Raw genomic sequence first — 21420 nt, 5'->3', positions numbered from 1 at the left:
TTTTGAGGTTGGTTCGAATTATTCAAATCAGAACCCGCTGAGGCCATTCTGAACTCTGGCCAAACCGATGTTGCGCGCGTGTTTCGCGGAAAAATGTCGCAATTCTGAAAGTAAGTTGGGTTTGGTTTATTTTTCGATGATTCAAAAGTGGCGTTAGAAACTGGTAAACTCTGATAATTTTCTTTAATAGTGGTCGGTGGAATATTTAGATTTCTGACCTGTGAATAAATGGTATGATTTATGCTGGCTACTGATATGGGTCTTGAATATTGATTCACTGACTTAACAACCATTGAATTTTTAGGATACGCGCCTGTGTTCAAATGCGGGGGCGGTACCTCTAACCGAGCCTGTGAATCATTATCCAAAGGATTGTTCCAAGGCAAGGCCCTGTTCGACTGTCTATTCTGCTCGTTTTCGATCTGCTGTTCGCGATATTTTCGAAGCTCAATTAGTTCTTGCTCGAGAGCTAACAGAGAGTTACTAAATGAACTAGTCCCTCCTTTTTCTTTAGAAGGATTCGCGATTCCCAACCGTTCAAGACATCGAATTATGTCCATTTCCGTTTCGGACAACCCTTCCCGGTTATTAGATTCCCTTATTCCTCCCACTGCTCCTTCTAATTCCAGTGCTTCACTATTGTGTTCTAAACCAACCTTCCTTTTCTAAGGGTCCATTTTCTGTTTCAGACATAATATTTAGGTATTCCTTTGATCCAATAGGATAATCAGAAAAATATGGTTCATTCGAATTGGATTAAGAAGTTGAAGAATTTCATTCTATAAACTTTTATTTTAAACCCACGTGGTACCACTAAACTCGACGATCGTTGGGGCCCATTGATGAAGAGGAGGATTGGAGAAAGGAGTTCATTTTCCGTAACATACCTTCAAAGACGGGGTGAGTTACCATGGCTCAGCCTGCAGGCGTCGGGAGGTTCTTCCTGGGTTCCGACGGTATGACGACGCTCCGTCCGAGCGTGTCTGGTTATGGTGCAGTTTCGGATGTAGTTTCGGGCGATTCTCGACTTCGGTTTGGCTTCGTCTGCGATCTTCCCGACGAGTTTTGTGTTTCGACGTCAGAGGTGCTTTATGTCACGTGTAACATGCGACATATGTTACACACGGCTCGTGGCTTTGTCAAGGTGGTACACCGATTTTAGACTGTGGGTCCACCAGGAAAAATTAACAAATCGCCACTATTCCGGGAGCACACTTGATAATGGCGAAAGGTGCCCCATAATCTATTATTCACTTTGGCTTTCACTTTGGGGAATAAATCCACCTTTTTGGCTTTAGTTTTAACTTGCACGCGCACAATATGTTTGTTGAATATCACGAGACTTATTTTGTGTTGTCTCTTTACTGATCCAGACCAAAGTGAACGAGCCCTCCTTCAGCAACCGCCCAAGAACCCATCGAACTCCTCTCGATCCCATCCAAAACTCTCTTTCTCCCCAAATCCTTCTCTCCAATCCCGGAAACATCCAGTACTTATCCCTCGTTGTCCAAAGTAACGTCTGGTTCTGTTCAATGTCCATTCGTGTCGTAAGCGTTTTTATTTTAAAGGGTTTAGAATTTTAGTGGGTCGTTTTGCCTCTTTTTCGTTGCGGTTTTTCCGGTACACTTTTCTGTTAGTACATCTTTCGGACTTCGTGCAGAGTCTCGACAAATATAAATCGCAAATTATCGACGATTAATTGAACGGTTGGAAGATTTTAATATGTTAGTGTTGTTTACTTAAATCTATGTTAAACAAAAATGACAATATTTTAATAAGAAAATAATTTACATTTACCAACAATATTTTCAATGAACCATTATGCAAACAAAATTTTATATTTCCGTTACTATACAAAGTTTATTTTTCTTCTTTTATGTTAGACTAATCTAAGAATCATTTTTTGTGACCATCGTGAAACGTTTGGTAACAATATTTTTGAAGAGATTCGGTAGGCTGTGACCTTTGATAACGGATGTGTTTTTTTCAGCGAAAAATTTTCAAGCTCTCTCAAACCCTAATTTCAAAAGTTTTTTTTGTGTATATAAATTATGAAATCCAAGAACAGATCGGAGTAGGCTGCGATCGAATCGGTTCGACGTGTTTTTTTCTGGCAGCAAATTTTCAGAGCTCCAGAATATTGGAAAAACGAAAAATGTCGGTTTTAATGAGACTGTTTCATGGTTTTAAAACGATTGAACGGTGCAATTTGCATTTTTGATACCTTGAGGGCTGTAAAAGTGAAGAGTGGATAACTGTATAACGTATGTTGGCGGAAAAAAATCTTACAAAGTTGGTGTGCAGAGGAAGAAGGCTTTTCCACTGGCTGCTGGAAGGATTGCAGCGAAATTAGAGTTCCTGACTTTCTTAATATTAACGTGTCTGGAAGAGAACGGTATCAAACCGTTTGAAGAGTACCATGTGATGGGGGTGTTTGCTAGCAGATGCGGATTTTGCTGCTTCTAAATTGGTGAGCTCGTTCCTTGAAATATCTTTATTACCATTTGCGATTCCGTTTTTAAATGAATCTGTGTAAAGCACATGTTTCTGAAATATTTCATATTTTGTATGAAAGTGATGGAAGAATCGATAAAGATTCAAAATTTGAAGCAAAAGTAAATTACTAGCAATTCCCGGTTTTGGAAAGTTTTTTTTTCTTTTCCACGGCATGTATTGCCGTACTGCAGGCTTGCTGCGACCATAAAAGTTTGCAATTGTAGTAGATGTTTGAGCCTGTGGTTAGTTAATCAGAATGCGTCATTTTTCGACTCCGTAATTTAATTTTAAGAGACAAAACAATTGTGATAATATGCATTGGGTTCTACTCGCTCATTTTCAACATCTTTCATTTCATCTAACCTTCTATCCATCTATATATAAAAAAAATTCACCGCAATCTTCAAATATTTACATAACATGGAAAGCCCAAGATTGTTCATTGATAAATTGAATTATCGCCGTGATCCCACAATTTCTCATTGACGTGATCGATGTATGAAAGTGGGCCTTCTGGGTACTGTCGTGTCCTGCGCTTCTTCCGCGACCCCTAACGTCCTTCCGGTAAATTCAAAAATGCAAAAACACAAACGTCTAAAGCAAGCGTCGAAACTAGAATGCCGGATTAAGTTCCGTTCCTATAAAATTGAGATCGTTTGTCTTTTTTTTTTCTCACACCTTTCTCTTTTATTCTCCCATGTTTTCAAGCAAAAGCTCTCTCCAAAATCTTCCAACAGAGTAAATGGAATCTTCGTTCAAAACACTGATATAAATCGCTTTGGAATAGTTCAGGATCAGGTCATTTAACATTATATTATTTTCTAACTTTTCTCATTCACTACATTATTCCCCTTCTCTATTCTCGAATAGCTTTGTGAAAAGATCAAAACATATAAAAATGGTATTAGATTTTCCATTCAAAAGGAAAAAAAACATCAGTTATCTTTCTAAAAAAAAACAAAAAACAAAATTTATAAATAGCCTTATTTTATGGGTTCTTATTGAAAAAGTGATAAAGATTGTTTCAGGTTACCAATAGGGATGGAAGCAAAATGCTACGCTTTCGCTTCTAACGAAAAAATAACCATACGCTTTGTCAAATTCCGGTGAAATTTTATCTCTCTCTCATTTGCGATAATGAAAACTCATCAGTGATTAGTTCACAAATATCTTCTTTGAATCTACAGTTAGAAACGAATAAAATAGCATCACTTAAGATTCTTCGCTCTTTTCTCTTGCGTATTTTTTTGATAATTTATTTATGTTGTGATTGTGTACACTCATTCTCGCACGTGGAATTTATGAACTCGACGAGTGCCTGTTACCACAACAAACTAACGCCTTATTTGGAACACGGTCAACGTAAAACAGAATTTGGGGTTATTTGAATTCTTTTTTTTTTTTTTTTTAAGTCGTATCTCAGAAATTCCTCACAGTGCAAATATTTTCTCAACTTTAATGCTTTATTTTACTGCAACATCGCAAATTTGATACATCACTAGACAAACTATTTTCATAATTTAATCTTTTCTGAATGTTATTAAAATCACATTTTATTTCTCAAACTAAGTTAAATTTTTGCTAATAGAATAGTCTGTCGCTTAAGAATTCGATGTTCTAAACATCTGTGATATTGGGCTGAGATCTCACTTAAAAGATAAAAAGGTATTCAAAGAATCATTCCATCTTCTGCTTTAAAACTTTCATAATCAAAATCGGGTTGATGAATATTAGCATCTTGTTGTCAAAAGTAAATAAAAAGTACTCAAGCAATCAGATAAGTACTCAGTTCAAACAAGATTTCCTCATTCATGAAAAATTTTCATTTTCAATGGAATTTTGTTTTACTTCTATTCAGGCATGATTACAGTTTTTCTTCAGACTTGATACTGAATATTTCCTTCTAATTTTTTCCCGACATTTTTATCCTTAGGGATCATTCATCCCGAAGCATATTTCCTTTCACTGTCCTCAGGTTTCAAACCGAGAACTTTAGTGAGTAACTTGAATCAGGTCCACATGAGTTGCATCTTCGATATATTTCATTGACTCTCTCTGATACACGCATAAAGGTCATTCAAAAATCGATATTTATTTTCTTAGAGTCTCTCGCTCTTACATATCAAGTTCAATAATCGATAATTTTCTCAAGCTTTCACATTTCACAAGCCACGCCCGCGTTGCTCATAACCTAAAATTATGAACTTTCATTTTTTTGAGGGAAATATTCTTCAGGCTTCAAACCGAAGATTATTTTAAGTTCTGCCGTCTCAGGATTTCAACCGAGAGCAATGAAAAATGTTTGAAGAACTAACGAAAATTGTCGATTATCTATGCTAAGAGTCTCTCGCTCTCGCAATTGCAACGGCTCAGAGTACTCTCGCTCTGCATTTCAATTCTTTTACTGAGGCTCAGAGATCTCTCGCTCTGCCTCCATATTATATCTATGATTTCAACTCAGAGTTCTCTCGCTCTGCCATATTTTTCACACATCATCCTCGTCCTCGAAATTTTCGTCAGTTCTCCAAAATTTCCATTTTCACTAAAATCGACTTTTTGAACCCTAGATTTCTTACCGAGCTGTTCGAATACCGACGGCGCCATTGTCGTGTCCTGCGCTTCTTTCGCGACCCCTAACGCCCTTCCGGTAAATTCAAAAATGCAAAAACACAAACGTCTAAAGCAAGCGTCGAAACTAGAATGCCGGATTAAGTTCCGTTCCTATAAAATTGAGATCGTTTGTCCTTTTTTTTTCTCACACCTTTCTCTTTTATTCTCCCATGTTTTCAAGCAAAAGCTCTCTCCAAAATCTTCCAACAGAGTAAATGGAATCTTCGTTCAAAACACTGATATAAATCGCTTTGGAATAGTTCAGGATCAGGTCATTTAACATTATATTTTTTTCTAACTTTTCTCATTCACTACAGGTACGTTGAAACCTGGGTACAGTGTAAATCTTTATAGGAACTATTTCAAATTTTAATATTTAATTTTATTTTATCTTTTTTCCGCAGACCACTCTTCCCGTCGATCATGAAAACAACTGTGTATGCTCTCTGAATTGAATAAATATCATAAATATAGTAATGGTTTTCGAAAGGAAAATAAGCGAACTGAAGTACTGAATGGACGACCAAGCACCCCTTTCCCCACCGTCGTCCTTATCGCATGTCGAGGATGGCGAAGAGGGACCAACAGTTCTACGGCGCGATGCCAGTGGATTGTTTTCCGCCGACGCAAACGGGTCGCATCGGGTCTCAACGGACTCAACATCGACATACGAAATAGTGGATTGTAGTAACTCGCCAGAATCGACCGACGAAATGTGGACCAATGTTGTGAAAATTACCAGAGCCACCAACGAAACAGTAGCCGAAATGATGGAGAATGCCGGTGTCGAGGGTGAAAGTGATGAACTGGAAGCAGAAGATGAATACGAAATACAAGAAGCTAAACAATTGATAAGATCTTCAACAAAGGAAGAAAAACAACGACACAATGAGGGAATATTGACTATGAAATCAAACTCAGCTTCTTCGGAAACAAACTCATGGGAAACATTTTCACCTTCAAAAGCGGCCTGCGACGCCGTGGATAGCAAAGACGTTATCAATCCCTTGGATAATGCACCTGTGGCACAGACCAAACCAGGGCCTTCGAAGGCATGTTTTATCGACGCGTCTTCGTTGTTTGACGAAGACGAGGTTCCGTTTCCCTCTTTTGTGGATTCTAGCTTACAAAGACAGCAACAAGAAAAAACTACAGTTTCGCTCTCTGCTATTCTGAGCGATGATGAAAAGTTGAAAACTTCCAACAATTCAACTGTTTTCGAAGTTAAGGATCAGTATTGTTCACTTCCAAGCAATGAATACTTAGCGAGTAAACTTAATTTTGACGACAAAAATCACCTGGAATCTAGCGATGGGGACGTTACTAAACAAGAATCAGAACGAAAGCAAGGTACTTTCCTATTCCAAAATTCAATACAACAATATTCTGGTCATCTCATTGAACCTCACCTACAATTCGGAGATGAAAACTATAGTGACGTTTCATTGCCAAGTGTTTATTCATCAGGTAGTGAACCAAATTATGAGTATCCTTCTTTTGCCGTGGACAAACCTTCGCGGTTCATGAGTACCGGAGGCATAAATACAAGTGGTTACAATTCAGGATCAGCAGATTACTCTTCCAGAATGGTATCACATATCGAAACAGATAATACTCACTACCCAGATACACCATTCAACTCTATTGTCCATGTCAACTCTGCTGTTAGTGTTCCGTCGATAAGTCGACGTTTTATAAGTGACAGTAGGGAAAGTTCTGTGGATCGTGAATCGCATTCAACACCCATCAAGATTCCAAAACGCACCCAAAAACATGATGAATCTGCACCCATTGTATCTGGCGGAGCATCCATAGAAGACTTCACGCCCAAACAGTGTGAAAGTCCTTCCGTTCGTAGAAGAACTGACACATGCCCTATTGTTTCCGGTGGAATAAGTTTCGAGGACGATTTCAAACCCGAAGAACGGTCTCGAAAACTAAGCAGTTCAGCAAAATCATGGGTGGTCGATTTAAAGAACTGCCCAGATGACGAGAAATCGGCAGCAATTTCTTCAATAGAGCACAATCGTAGTGGTATGGGCTTTTTTGTGGACTTAGGAAGTTTAAAGACACCGGAGGAGGAAAAATCTATTGTGGTGAACAGCAAAGTTCAAAATCGCACACACCAAGAATTGATGAAAAAATCAACTGGATTCTATATCGATCTATCTGATGGCGAAAGTTCGCGTAGTAATACACCAAAGTTAGCGAAACCGAGTACTCCTCCGATTAAAACTATTTCTAGTGAAAGCTCTAGAGCCGAATCGGTCGAAAAAGATTCGAAAAAGAACATTTTTTCGATGTTTATAGATTTTGGAAACGAGACAACAAATAAACCATCTCCGGCTCCAAGAAAATTGCCTTCGGCATCTGTTCCCGTAAAGGAAGAGTCGATTACACCACCTGTCCGTGCTAGACCAACAAATCTTGGCAGCGAGGATAAGAAAAATTGTTACATGTTCATAGAGTCAGAATCATCACCAGTAGTGAGAAGAAGTAATGTATCATCCGTTGCTCGAACAGATTCAAAACGACACTCATGGAATCCATCTAGCACAGAAGGCACATTTCACGAGCGTAGAATTATAAATAGGGAATATCAACGCTCTACCAGTGTTACGAGTGACAAAGGCATCATGAATATTTTGGACAAGATTCCTCTCTTGTCAAAAACCTCGAGCATGTCAATCGATTCCTCAGTTTCGCCATATGAAGATTTCACCTGTTCTAAATCTGAGTTAAGCACCTATTCCAATCATTCAGCTTCGTCAAATTCTGCCCAATCCAGCAATGAGTCCAAAGTTTCTCCCAAAGATGCTTCCAGAGTGCCTGAAATGACCGCTTCGGTAAAAAAGAAACGGAAGGATGTTAAAATTAATGAAACTTTCGACAAGAGCAGCCAAGGATCTGTGACGGATGGAATATTGTCATCGAACGAAGATACTTCGCCTGTATCGACTACCGATACCGATGATGTAACCTTTCAAAACAATCCTGCAGACGAACTTAACGAGTACTTACCATTAGACGCAAAAGCAGAAATAACACCAGAAGCTAAAGTCCCCCTACACACAAGCAAGCAAATGGAAACCATAGTTGAAGCAGTAGAAAGCTCTCCAAAGCATGCAGCTCTAAACCCTCGCAGGCCGCCACACACAATGGAAACACTGCACGCAACTATCGAAAAGCAGAAACAACTATTAGAAACCGTATCTGAGAACGTCGAGTCGCAAAACACGTCTTCGTCGTTTGTCAAACTGTCCGATATGGATAAACCGCCCACTTTGCCGACCAAGTTTGAGCTGCATTCAAATCCACAAAACAATACCAACACAACTGGTTATATGTCCAGTTCAGCAGGTTCAAACCGAGTAGCTCGTTTGTTTGGCGACAACACCCAGCAAAAGTACAACACCATCGGTACGACCGAACAAACGCAACACCAGCAAAGTCAAAGACAACAGCAGCAAAACTATTACGGCAGCAACAGTGGCGGCGGAACGACAACCATGGAACGGCATTCCTGGAACATGTCTCGGTCCACCGGCAATAATTTTATGAACCTGGTTTCGTCGGTGGAAAACTCTCGCAGTTTGAGTCGCCTGTTTCCGCATTTATCGAAAGGTGAGTACAAGTCATAAGTTTCATTTCTTAAACTTCTTGCAACATATGTATGTAGTAATATAAAAAAAAAGTAGTAGAATAAAATAAGAATTAGCTGGGGAATGTTTAGTACTAAAACGATTTATTCACAGCCTTTAGCAGCAGTCTGCCATGTGACGTTGGTATGAATGCCGCGGCAAGAGGCAACGATCTGCACGACTTCATCACTTCAGATTTTTCGTGCACTTCAAGCATAACTTCTAGTCGTTCTGGAATTGGTATGTTATGAGAATGTGCAACAAAATTTGTTTAGGTATATATCTACATATATGTATAAAAAACTTTGCTTGAACCTTTCAGAATCTATCGATGAATCCATTTCAAGTCGGCAACCGCGACGCCTGGGAGAGGATTTGTTAAAAATGTTCCTTCAGGAAATCGCCACCGACGTTACGATCGAGGCAGAATCCAAGAAAATGCGCGCTCACAAGTGTATATTGAGGTCCCGGTGTCAATACTTTGCGGCTATTCTGGCAGGTGGATGGATACAGAACAGTGGCAATGTAATAAATCTTCCTGGTTACTCGTACGCTGCCGTGCATTTCGCTCTCTGTCATATATACTCGGGAGCTTCTCATCCTCCAGAGGGAATAAGCTTGATGGAATTGGCGGCACTATCCGATTTGTTGGGACTTGAAGGTCTCAAAGAAGTGACAGCCTATGCATTGAAGACAAACTATTGCCACAACTTTCACAAGGTACCTTTTTCAGACAAGTTCTGCCATGCTTTTTCTTTTATTAATGTTATTATTTTAGCCATGCTCGGGTTGTACGGACGGCGTATTACAAGTCCTACCGGTAACGTTAAACCATGGATTGGATGATCTGTATCGTAAATGTTTGAAATGGGTGTGCCGGCATTATGTGAAGATTTGGTCCAACAAACAATTTTCACAGCTTCCACCCGATGTTGTGAATCGATGCAGGCAACAAATAGTAGCTCATTTGGTAAGTTGGATGGTCGTACAACAGTATAACATGTTTTAAATTTTTTTTTAATCTACAGACGTCTGAAACAGTTCTGAACACAATTTTGGACAGTGAACAGCTATTAACTATTCTGCTTCCATATAAGTGGTCTGAAGAAGTTGAAAATGTTGTAAGAGATATTCTGGATGCTGCGTATGATTATATTCAAGACCATTTCGCTTCTTTGTTGGCTAGTGATAGTTTCCTTTCGCTAGGTCATAACTACAGTTGGGCTATTTCCCATGTTGAACCAATTTTGTTGCGAGCTGCAACCAGCCTAAGCCCGGATCAGGCCTGTAAAAGTTATCCTCGAGCCACCCGGCTGCATAAGCTACTGCAAGCTAAAGTTCTAACAATGACGGCAACACCATCTAGCGATAACATGAACGTTATCAACATTTACGATAAAAAGAACAAGATAGATATTGAATATAGCCGTGAGGAGGAAGAAATGGATTGGTGCGAAGAATTTGTCGGGATGGTGAATGCGATTCTCTCGGCCGTCGAGCAGTGTTTGATCAGACAATGTGCCCGAGCAATGCGCGTCAACTCTTGGCAGCGAATGGACGTAGAATTGCGTAATAAGATACAAAAGTTGGCTTGTCTGATGGAACCGACTGAAGAACGAAAGTCTCGGTCGAGATATTCATATTCCTCCCAGACAAGCTCTTCTTCTTCGATTCACTCCAGAACCAACGATCTCCGTCAGGTTAGGTTGGCTATTCAAGCGCACACAAAGCGATCTTACGAAAATCATAACAATCACAACCTGAATAATAAAACTCATACACAACATACCCAAACCATCGTTCATCACAACGATTTCAGCAACGGATTGAGCAGCAACCAGAAATCGGTAAAAGCTATCGAAACAGCCGATCGGAATAATGTGCGAACCGATCATGGATTCGAGAACGGAAAACTTTCTAAAAGTGCATCAAAAAATTATGGCAATGAAGTGAAAATGAACAAAGCGAATAATAAAATGACTTTACTCAGTAAAAATAATTTAATGATTCACAAACGATCCCAGTCAGAGGACATGGGTTCGAAAGTAATCGCTGCAAAGCACGAGCCATTAAACAGCAATACCAAAGCCAAGTTGACAAATGTGAAGTCACGCTATTTGGAACCGAAGAAACCTAAGAACACTAGCAATCTACAGGTTCAGCATATGTCGTCTAGCGGCAGTTCTACACGAACATCTAGTCCCGCCACAGGGCGTAAAAAATTACCTTTAGGTAAGCGGTCATTTTAAAAGTCTTTTTAAATGTATGAATAAATTAATTCGTAAATGTTAATATATAATGGAATCTTTTTACAGGAAACATAACCAAACAAGATCACGAATCAAATCTTTCGCTGGACAGTCTTTCTTCACCAGCTAAAAATATGAAACATTTAAAAACACGTCCCACAATAAGTGAAATGGACGTTTCGATAGACTCACTAGCTGAATCTTTAAAATCAAGTTCAATCAAAAGCAACACTCTTTCACACGAATCTCTCATCTATCAAGAGTACTTTAAAACAAAAGATACGAATGTCGAAAAGTTACGGCAAACCTATTCCAAATCAAACACAAACATCAAAGAACCAAAGTCTATGGAATCTCTTGCGGCCAACTCCAAAAATTCGTCTCAAACTAAACACGTTTTGAAAAACAGCAATAGCAACAACAATCAAAAGATGACAGCAATCAGCAAAACTGTCGGCATCAATCGTACTTCTTCATCTGCTAGCGTTGGGTCCAATTCAGCAGCTTCGTTTGTTAAAAAAAGCTTTCTCTCGCAGCGATCGAAGGAAATTTTAGCTAGACGGTCCCAGGAGCCGAAGTCGAACTCAACGAATTCCAGCAACAAATCCGTTGCATCTTCGCCTAGTCTCTTGTCTCGTGATAAATCCAGCGCAAGCGAAATTCAAAAGTCTGGTTCCTCCGCTTCTATTTCTGCTGGAAACTCCGGTTCACGTAAAGTGTTCAGCACGACACTTCATCTTCGAAAGACAGCCCGCTTGTCACAGGAACCGCCTCTGGTTAAACCAGCGCCGGTGCTCAGTGACAATAGACCTCTGAGAAGTACTTCAATTCCAGTAGCGGGAAAACAGCAACGTAAATCGTCGACATCGGTCAATCGATCGAATAGCAACAGCAGCACTGGTGGCCGAGTGACTGTGTCGCGAGCTTATAATAGCAACGTGGTCATGATTCCGGCACCGGTTATCGCTGCCAGTAATGGTAATCACAAAGCAGAAGCGGATGCATACTCTTCCTCTTCTTCTTCCGATAAAAGTAACAGCAGTGCAGGCACTGCAGGTGGTAAAGCACTACCAGCGAGAGTGGAATCAAAACTGGAACGGTCGAACACATTCTGCATGGAAACTTCAGATAATCCAGTGGTGCTGCAGATAATTGAGTAAATGTACTACATTCTTGTTTCGTATTGGGAACATGGAAATAACTGCGTGATAAGGTAAGAAGACGTTGATGAGCTATTTCGGCAACCATCAGCTTTTTGGGGTTTTAATTTTGATAACGTGATGATCAGATGTTTTGAGGCGAACATTGACCTCATAATAATGCTACTTTGTATTTTGTTGTCTATTTCAGTCTCACTACATTTGGAAAATAGTTTGGAATTTTGCGACTGCGTGGTGCGTCAATAATCAGCAAAGCTTCAGCTAAACATCACAAGTTGTAAACATTAAAAAGCTATCTAAACCTTACACCAATGCAGAAATTTGTAATGTTAGGAAATGAAAAACACTTCTCGTAGAAAGATAAGAGCAAACGATTTACTTACTCGAAATTCATCATGTACATCTAGTCATTTATTTATTTCGTGATCGATTTCGAAAAAAGTGTGCTGTATGCTGCCTTCTTTTGATTTTACTGAGCAGTTTATTCAAAGCTGAAGTAACCATAACGACTGTGATTGAATTTAGGAAGCAGTATTTGAGAGGCATTTAGATCTTTGCAAATAACGAAACATCTGAAGATTCACTGTTTCTATCAACACCTTTAAAGATCAAAATTATTTGGGATTTTTTGACATATTTATTCATACGACGTTTTCTCAGCCATTTATTTGATGTTCTATTTGGTCATTTGGGTTATTTGACTTACATCGATGTGTACTTGTACGGAAATTTGAAGATTGTTGTCCTTCAATTTCATTACCTTTCTAAATATTCAATGAACCCACATTTGTACTAAAACAACAACACCAGCTTACAGTACATTGTATTGTTACGCTGCAATTAAGTTCAAAAAACAGTGGACTAATATTTTCTGTTAACATGACCAATAGATTATTCATTAATTTATGAATTATTCATGAAAAAATGTATCACCTTAAAAAAAAAAGCAGAATGAATTTTGAATATACGGTAAATAACATCTTTATTATTTTTAGATTCTGCAGCTTCATGGAAACAATTCTTCAATATTCATTTAAAATACTTTATCTCTGAAAACGTGTGGTTTACTAGTTTTTTTTTAAAAAAATTACTCATTTAGACAACTTGCATTTAATTTCATTTAAACTTTCAATAGTAAGTTTTTATAATTGGCTGATAAAAAAGTCAGAACGGTAAAGTCAATAAAGATATTCTAGTTACTCTTGCCGTTCGTTGTATAAATTAAAAAAGATCTGTAAAAATGATAAAAAATTTTTGCCTCTCGTTTTTTTAAACATCGAAACAAAAACAAGTCCGTTAAAAACTTTAAAAATTCTATAAACTACGCATTCATTTTCAAAGAATGTTTAATCTGTGAAATATTCTATTCGTGTGTTATTTCATAATAATTTTTTGGTGTGAAAATGTCATAAATATTATAGTTTATCGTATTAGTATACTAAGTACTTTCACTGAAGTCACAACTAGTTAGATCACGTAACACGAACAAATGTTACAATTAATTAACTTTAATTTTGCATTGGTCCTCTTCTATAAACTGCCGTACTAGTTTTTGTTGAATTTACTCATCGACAGTCGTTTTGTGTTTACGTTTAAAATCTTTCGAAATTGACAATTAATTTTTTTTTTGTCCTAAAACATACTTTATTAAAGATATTAAAGATTAAAGAATAAAAATACATTCCCTCCATTTTTGTTAGAGTAATTATTGATTTTCATTTCATTCAGAAAACAATAACTGTAGGTATAGCCATAAGTTATAAATAACACTGAAAAATCCAAACAAAATACCGATCAATGTAATTCTTTCCTAAACGCAAGCGCGCAGCTATACTTAAACTGTTTACGCTTGTAAACACTAGTCATTTGTACAAAGCAGATTGATCAAAATATCACACAACTATTTATGATAAATCACAATAAAGTAGAATTTGTGCATTGACATTAAACTGTACGAGCGCAACGGTATACAGTAAAAATATTGCAAAATTTTGTCTTCATAAGCTAAGTTAGGCATCATCAACATTGAGTTATAAACCGAAACGGTATGCAATATGTGATTTGAATTCCGTCAGTTAAGTTAGCAATTTATTTTTTAATTCTATAAGTTTGTGATATGTTTGAAATTTAAAAATTGTTGAAAACATGTTTTCTCTCATCTTTATTTTCTTGATTTGGTATTAATTTTTCGGTGCAAAACTTCTCAAAGTCATATTACTCGTTGTTCTTTTGTGATCTATTTGATAATTAAATTAAAAAATCAGGAACAAAAATACATAAACATAAAGTATATCTCATAATACTGTTTTTAATTTGCGAAAATACTGAGAAATAAGTCCTCCGAATGCTTACACACTTCTATGATTCTATTTTTTTAAATTAAAAACATGTTCCAAACAAAAATTTGCACTAAAAGATTTTTTTTCAAGCGAGTAAACTGGAGCATTTGATATAGCGGACAAAAACATTCATGTAGAAATGCTTTTAACCACCTAATTCGTGCTATTGTGTCCTCGATGTTTTTTTTAAAACATTTTTAAGCTTAATTCAGTACTCTGAAAGATTTCATACAATTTTAACGCATAAAAAACTGAGTGAGCAATTTTTTTCTATTTTATTTATTTACATAATTTTCTGTCTCATCAAGTAATATGAACATAATTCCTAAAATTCATTCGGTTTATGGCTATCATTCTCCAATTTCTCGGGCATACCACATTCGCAAAATCGCGCTCTACTTGGTAGTATTTTTAAAAAGGTTTGGTAATTGCTTATTGCAGAAAAAAAATCTTCTTTTTAACAGTACTAAAGCAATTAAAACTATTGAAAAAAACATTTTTTTTTCTGCGTAAATAAAGTAGTTTGAGGTTAATAAAGTTCAATTTTTTTTCTCATCGGATTCATAGTTGAAGCTGAAGAGTTTGCATCAAAGTTTGCGCATCAAAATGTTCTATTTCATTCATTCTGCTAAATTGGCCCCCTAGTGGCATCTAACATAGCAAGCAATCGAGACTTTCAACAGTACAATTCACTTTGTTCACGTCCATCGCCTTCTTTGTTTCTGAGAAGGGCATTCGTCTCAGAGGTACTGAAATCAACAATCTCGATTCCAACGAATCTTCTGGTGCTGACAATATTACCGTGGACACACTAACAACACATCACTTGGCGCTCCCCAATATCCTAACAGATTTCTCTGTGCAGATATCCTGAATGAAACAGTCGGAACCGGAGTTTATCCTGCTCGAGCAGACTTTGATGCCTAAATCAATAGCAAATTGAGATCAAAACGAGGTGTTAACAGCTAAACAAGGCCTTCATTTGCTGTAAAATTCTCTACGATAGTAAAATTAGGCATTATTATGGTCTCAAAATGTTTTGTTTGGTAGCACGAAGATCAACAGCAAGCTGTAAGCAAAAATTTATGTAGAATTTCATCCGACAGCATGTTTAGGCATCATTCAGGTATTTTTTGACACGGATGCCAAAACGCCAATGTACAAAGGCGTTTCAAAAATGGTTGGTCAATTTGGAAAAAAAATGTCATGTCGCATTGAAACTAGATCGAGTAGCTCCTAGTCTTGAACAAAATCCTGGAAAAACTTCTCTTCCAGTCACAAGAATTAGTGAGTACCTATCGAGGTACGACCTTATAAGTCCGTGTCAATATGGATTCCGAAAGGGATGCAGTACTTTAAAAGCAACTACCGAGCTCCTGGAAGAAGTACCTATATGTCCAAATCATAAATACGCTGGTGCCCTGTTTTTGGACCTGAGGGAAGCATTCGACACAATAGACCATGTCTTGCTGCAGTTCGTGTCTCTCAAAGAACGCTCAAGTAAGACAAGGTTAATTACAAGAGGGGTGCCACAAGGAAGTAACCTAGGGACGCTGATGTTTCTAGTTTTTATCAACGACCTTCCACAACTGAACCTGCATGGTTCTCTTTGCCGATGACACCTTAACCTTTTTTAGAGACCAAGTATGTTTTTTGAAAATAATAATAAAATCAACGAGAAAAACTAAAATTTGAGTTTAGAAAATCGGTTCGAATAAAACTTATTAGATTAAGGTTACCAGAATTTTTTCAGCACGAATCCGCGATATTTTTTTTTCATTTCATCAAAATTTAACAGCAAATTCAAATCGCATTTTAGGCTTTCAAAAAACCTTTCATGATTATTCTTATGAAACTTGCCTAAAAAAATTTCGTTTTGAACGAATAATAAATAAAAAATTTCAACACAATTTTTTTTTCAAGTTTGATTTGAGAATGACAATAAACCCGGGCAAACCCCGGACGTTTTCAAAGAAATCCGGGCAACCGTGCCGGACTGGACTTTATCCAAATTTTATATTAAACTAGCTGATCCCATACGAACTCCGTTTCGCGTTCAACTTTGAATATGTCAAGAACAGTTTGAATGAATGTCAATTGCTAACCATTTTACAGATGCATTTCCGAATGCATTGTTGAACAATAATTGCAAAAATGTTGAACACGTAATAGGGACGATCACATTTTCTGTCGTTTGCTACTAAATTTGAAATCAGGATCAATTGACCGTGAGAAAAACCCCCGTTATATGAATTTTCGTCTCGATGCGATACAAACTCACGTAATTATTTATAAAACAAATTTAACAGTTAATATGGAAGACCCCTTTTTCGTCGTTTGATACAAATATTGAAATCAGAAATCAATTGACTATCCCAACCCCCGTGTATAAATTTCGACTCGATCGTTGCATAAAAACGAAATTATTGCCAAAAAATTAAACCCCTTTCGGTGGCCTATTTTACAAACTTTGATATCTGAAATCGATTGCCCTTCCCTCAAAACTCCCCTGCGCAAATTTTCAAACCAATCGATTGCATAATAACTTCAATATCGCAAAAAAAAAACATTGAATAGTTAATATGGACGACCCCTTTGGCCGACCCCTGACCCAAAATTGGATAATTGGAATCAATTGTTCGTCCTTAACAATTTCTATGTGCAAATCTTCATCTCAATCCGATGTATAATAACGTCAATATCACGAAAATATTGAAAAGTCAATATGGATGACCTCTTTTTCCGGCCGCTTACACTGAATTTGATACCTGAAATCAATTGCACTTCATTCAAAACTCTCGTGTACCAATTTTCATCTGAATCCGATGTATAATAACGTCAATATCGCAAAAATGGGAACAGTTAATATGGACGACCCCTTTGGCTGGCCCCTTACACTAAATTTGCTACCGGCAATCGATTGCTGTCACTTAAAATATCCAAACCCAAATTTTCATATCAATCCGATGCATAGCCCAAGTAACCAAAAGTTCACAACACAGTCTCTTAAAAGCTTACTCAGCCCTTCTCGAAGGCTGTATAGCATTCTATTCAGCTGAAAATTTAAGTTCTTATTCACACTTTTAATTTCTTTAATCAAAGCTGAGTAGAAGGCTATTCAGCCTTTGCATGAAACTTTCAATAAAACAGAAAAAATGGAAAAAACATAGCGTTCATTTTTTACATAGCTACTTTGAAATCTATCAACTCTCAAATCTGTTGTAGGCTAAATGAAATTTAATACTTACGTGAAAAATTGGCATGTTTGAAGATTTGAACCTGAGCTTTCGTAGTGAGAACTGAACACGCTACCGCTGTACCATGGCCAATGCTTAAATTGATGTTGTTTTAACCCTGTCCTTCCCATGGTAGCACAGGTGATCCACAACTTTGCAAAGCTCGCATTTGTACTGAGCGCTTTGGATCAGCACCATTTTTTCACCGAATGTGTAGACATGAGTGAAGAATCATTGCACGAAGTTTGAAGAAAATCGGTTCGCTAGGTTTTGCTTGGCAGATCAAAAGCTGCAAAAAAGTCGGATTTTTTTCGAATTTTAATCAAGTTGTCATTTGTTGTTCAATAACTTGACAAGTTTTTAAAATTTCCTTCAAATAAAAAAACTGACGTGCTGAAGGTTGCTTATGCAAGCAGAATCAAATGATGGTTTACTTAGAGTTCAACTAAAACATGTAAATTTTTGAGTAAGTAAAGTGGATCACTGGTGATACACTGGGAACAAAACGTACTTTTTTACTTGTGAAGTTTCTTATCAATACTCATGAAAATCATTTCGTCAACAAAAAAATCGATTCAGAATAGTTATTTCATCTGCTTAAATGACCACATGTCTCGAAATATTTGTAATGAAAAACGGCATGTTTTGTTTTCCTTGCGAAAAGTGTCATGGCGGCCATTGTTCCAAGGCAAAAATGAAAATTTCAAATATTTCAATAAATAGACTTTCGAGGGATGCGTATACCAAAGAAGTTTTTTTATCAAATAGGATCGCTTTAGTTTGTCATCAATGAAGTGATGAAATTCCATGTTTTTTGGCAATTATTTCCTGTTTTTCATTTGCACCCTATGTGTTGTTATCTTCCCAATGGAGCACATATGATCCACCTCAAAACCCAAATTTATCAAATGGATCATTAGGCTTAAATTAAGCATCTTTTGTTCTAGAACTTAAGCTGTAAATCAATATTTCTATTTTTTAAACGTGAAAAACCTCGTGGGAAGGAAAGGGTTAAACATCAATTAGAAGTTTATTCAGGATTATCATTCTTTCAGAGTAGGCTAAATTTATGTCGAGATATTTTTTCCTAAGCCAAATTTTGTTCTTATTACGGGCGTTTCTATTTTCCGAATAATCCATGTTATATTCACTGCTAAAAATCGAGAACAACTCTGGAAAGTTTTCAAGAGAGTGGTTAAAACCATGGAAAAGTTCTCGACAAAACTCAATTCACATAGAAGTTCCATTGAAGTTCAGAATGGAACCAAAAAGTTCGTAAGCAATTCAGAATGAAATCAAAAAGTTCGTTAGGAATTCAGAATGGAACCAAAAGGTTCTTAAGAAGTTCATTAGAAAGTACGATGGTTGAAATTGATATTCAAACTACACAAGTCACTTAAAAGGCACAAACATTAACTATGATACTTCTATGGACTAGTCATGTTCGTTCAGAAGTACGAAAATTGGTTTTCATTTCTCTCGAGTACCTTTTATCCAGCCAAATAATATCACAAAAATATTGAAAAGTTGATATGGACGACCCCTTTTGTCGACCCGTGCCTTAAAATTCAATATCTGAAATCAATTGCCCATCTCTCAAAACCTTCATGTGCAAATTTTCACCACAATCGGACGAAAAATGACGTCAACATCGCGAAAACAAAATTTTTCTTGTATGGAAGACTCCCTTCAGAAGGGGTCATCCGCAATTTTGAAAACATTTTTCATCATTCCTGGTCCTTATAAGCACCCATGCCAAATTTCAGCTCTCTAGCTCCTAACGCGGCTGAGCCTATAGAGGACAAACAAACAAACACACAAACAAACATACAGAAATTTCTTTTTATAAACATAGACATCCGGGAAAACCCGGATAAAACTGGGCAATCTGGCAACCTTATATTAGACACTCCTTGGTGAAAGTGTGAACCCATAAAAAATAGAAAAATATTGCACATACTTAGGCAGAAACTGCGGTGAATCCGTGTACCCACACTGTAAATTTTTGCCTCGATTTCCAGCAAAAAAAATTGCTGGAAACGTTCAGCAATCCAAATTTTTGCTGGAAACCAGCAATCGATTTTCAAATTGCTGGATTTTTCAGCATTCGGTTATGTGCTTGTCATTTTTGCTGAAAAATCAGCAATCGGTTTTCAAATTGCTGGATTTCCAGCAATTGATCTAGTTTGCTGGAAAATCAGCAATCGAGTTGTCAATTTGGAGTTTGTTTTTGTTTCGTACGCTGAAGTAAGGTGAGATTCTATTTTACGAATTTAGGTTAAATTAATTTAATTATTTTATTTTCCTCTATATTCTAGCAACCAGGCATCAAGTCAAGGGTAAGTTTTTATTGTACAGGTAGATATTCCATAGAAGATACTAATCAAAACTATTTTTACAGGTGGCGGATGATCAACACTGTGGCACAAAGCGGCCACCCCAGAGCCGGTTTTAGAAAGTTGTAAAAAAAAAGTTTTTTTTTTAAATAAATAAATCCCTTATTGAAAACGTGAGAAAATAATTGTTTTTATTGCTTATTATATGCACAACCAATATTAAACTGTAATTTTGAATTGAAATATAAATTTCATTCTAAATACTGCCGGTTGTGTTGAAAGAAATAGCTGGTTTCCAGCAATCTAGATTGCTGATTTTCCAGCAATTTGAATTGCTGGAACCAGCATTAACGTTTGCTGTTTTTTCCAGCAATTGAAATTGCTGGAAATTTTGCTGGAAAGTCAGCGGGACAAAAACCAGCAAAATTTTGCTGGTTTCCAGCAAAAAAAAATGTGCTGTGCATGGTGGATAACCAACATACATACAGTTTGAAAGAGTTATCGTGGCGCTAATTTTAAAGTAAAAATCTTCAATATTTTCTTAGAACATGACTTCGTAACATAATATGTAACACAACAACGATGCATTTGTATGTATGTATGTTTGACCCACCAGTGCGTGGCTGTGTTAGGTCTTTCGACCCAAGTCGGTACGGGAAGTCTCGATCGCACATTCAAATATTATTTATGCGTAACTCATCAACAATAATTGCAGCACAACCAAGGGGTCCGTTACCACTGGCTTGGGACAGGTTTGAATCATCTCACTCCCTTCAAACTGTTCGAAACAAATAAAGAATCCTGGAAACAGATATACTAGAACCGATATACACCACTTAACGAGAAATCGGGAGACACGAATAGCGCTATCTGGCGACAGAAATGGAACTATTACACTGTGAATTTTTTTGGAGCTTGATCAGAGAGGCCAGGTGTCCTGATTTTTCAATTGACAATCGCAAAAAGTGTGGCGTAGCATATAGAAAAGGCGGAAGTAAAATGAGTACTATTTGAATAAATATGAATTATTAACAGCGCATATTCTTACAATTCTTAAAACGTTGTCTAACCCCTTAAAGCATCGGTGGCGGTAAGTGCTATCCCAGGTGTTAACCCCGGACACATTCTAGGTCCTTTTTTAGGTTTAGCAGTACATTTGTGCACCGGTAAGTGCTAAACTGGTTTCCATTTTAGCCACTGGTGACGCTCCGATAGGTGTTGTTGTTTTTTGATGCTATTTTCTTTTGTTAGCATCTGTCAAATCAGGAGCTGGTCGGTATTCAAATATGGCTCCTGGCTTGCTTTTTCAATACCGAGGAGCAAGTGTTAAAATTGAGTGTTATTATAGCTTTG

General features: G+C 37.2%; 1 protein-coding gene across 2 annotated transcripts in view; it reads left to right on the top strand.

Moving 5' to 3' along the window:
- LOC129751338 (uncharacterized) overlaps nucleotides 1–14433 on the top strand; it is a 49540-nt gene extending 35107 nt beyond the window's left edge. Inside the window, exons 2-8 of one of the 2 annotated variants that reach the window (XR_008738679.1) lie at nucleotides 5511–8730; nucleotides 8862–8987; nucleotides 9070–9467; nucleotides 9526–9717; nucleotides 9776–10979; nucleotides 11063–12209; nucleotides 12347–14433. Coding sequence is in view for 1 of the 2 variants with exons in the window: in XM_055746785.1 (XP_055602760.1) it covers nucleotides 5622–8730; nucleotides 8862–8987; nucleotides 9070–9467; nucleotides 9526–9717; nucleotides 9776–10979; nucleotides 11063–12156 (6123 nt within the window). In the remaining variant the exon portion in view is untranslated. Of the gene's footprint in view, nucleotides 1–5510; nucleotides 8731–8861; nucleotides 8988–9069; nucleotides 9468–9525; nucleotides 9718–9775; nucleotides 10980–11062 lie in introns of both variants that reach the window. The other variant, XM_055746785.1, reaches the window with a different exon arrangement.
- The last annotated feature ends 6987 nt before the right edge of the window (nucleotides 14434–21420 follow it).

The sequence above is a fragment of the Uranotaenia lowii genome, chromosome 3 (assembly GCF_029784155.1).
Source record: "Uranotaenia lowii strain MFRU-FL chromosome 3, ASM2978415v1, whole genome shotgun sequence".
In the NCBI taxonomy this organism is placed as follows: Eukaryota; Metazoa; Arthropoda; class Insecta; order Diptera; family Culicidae; genus Uranotaenia; species Uranotaenia lowii.
Note: the sequence above shows the minus strand (reverse complement) of the source record. Positions and strands in the feature narration are given on the sequence as shown.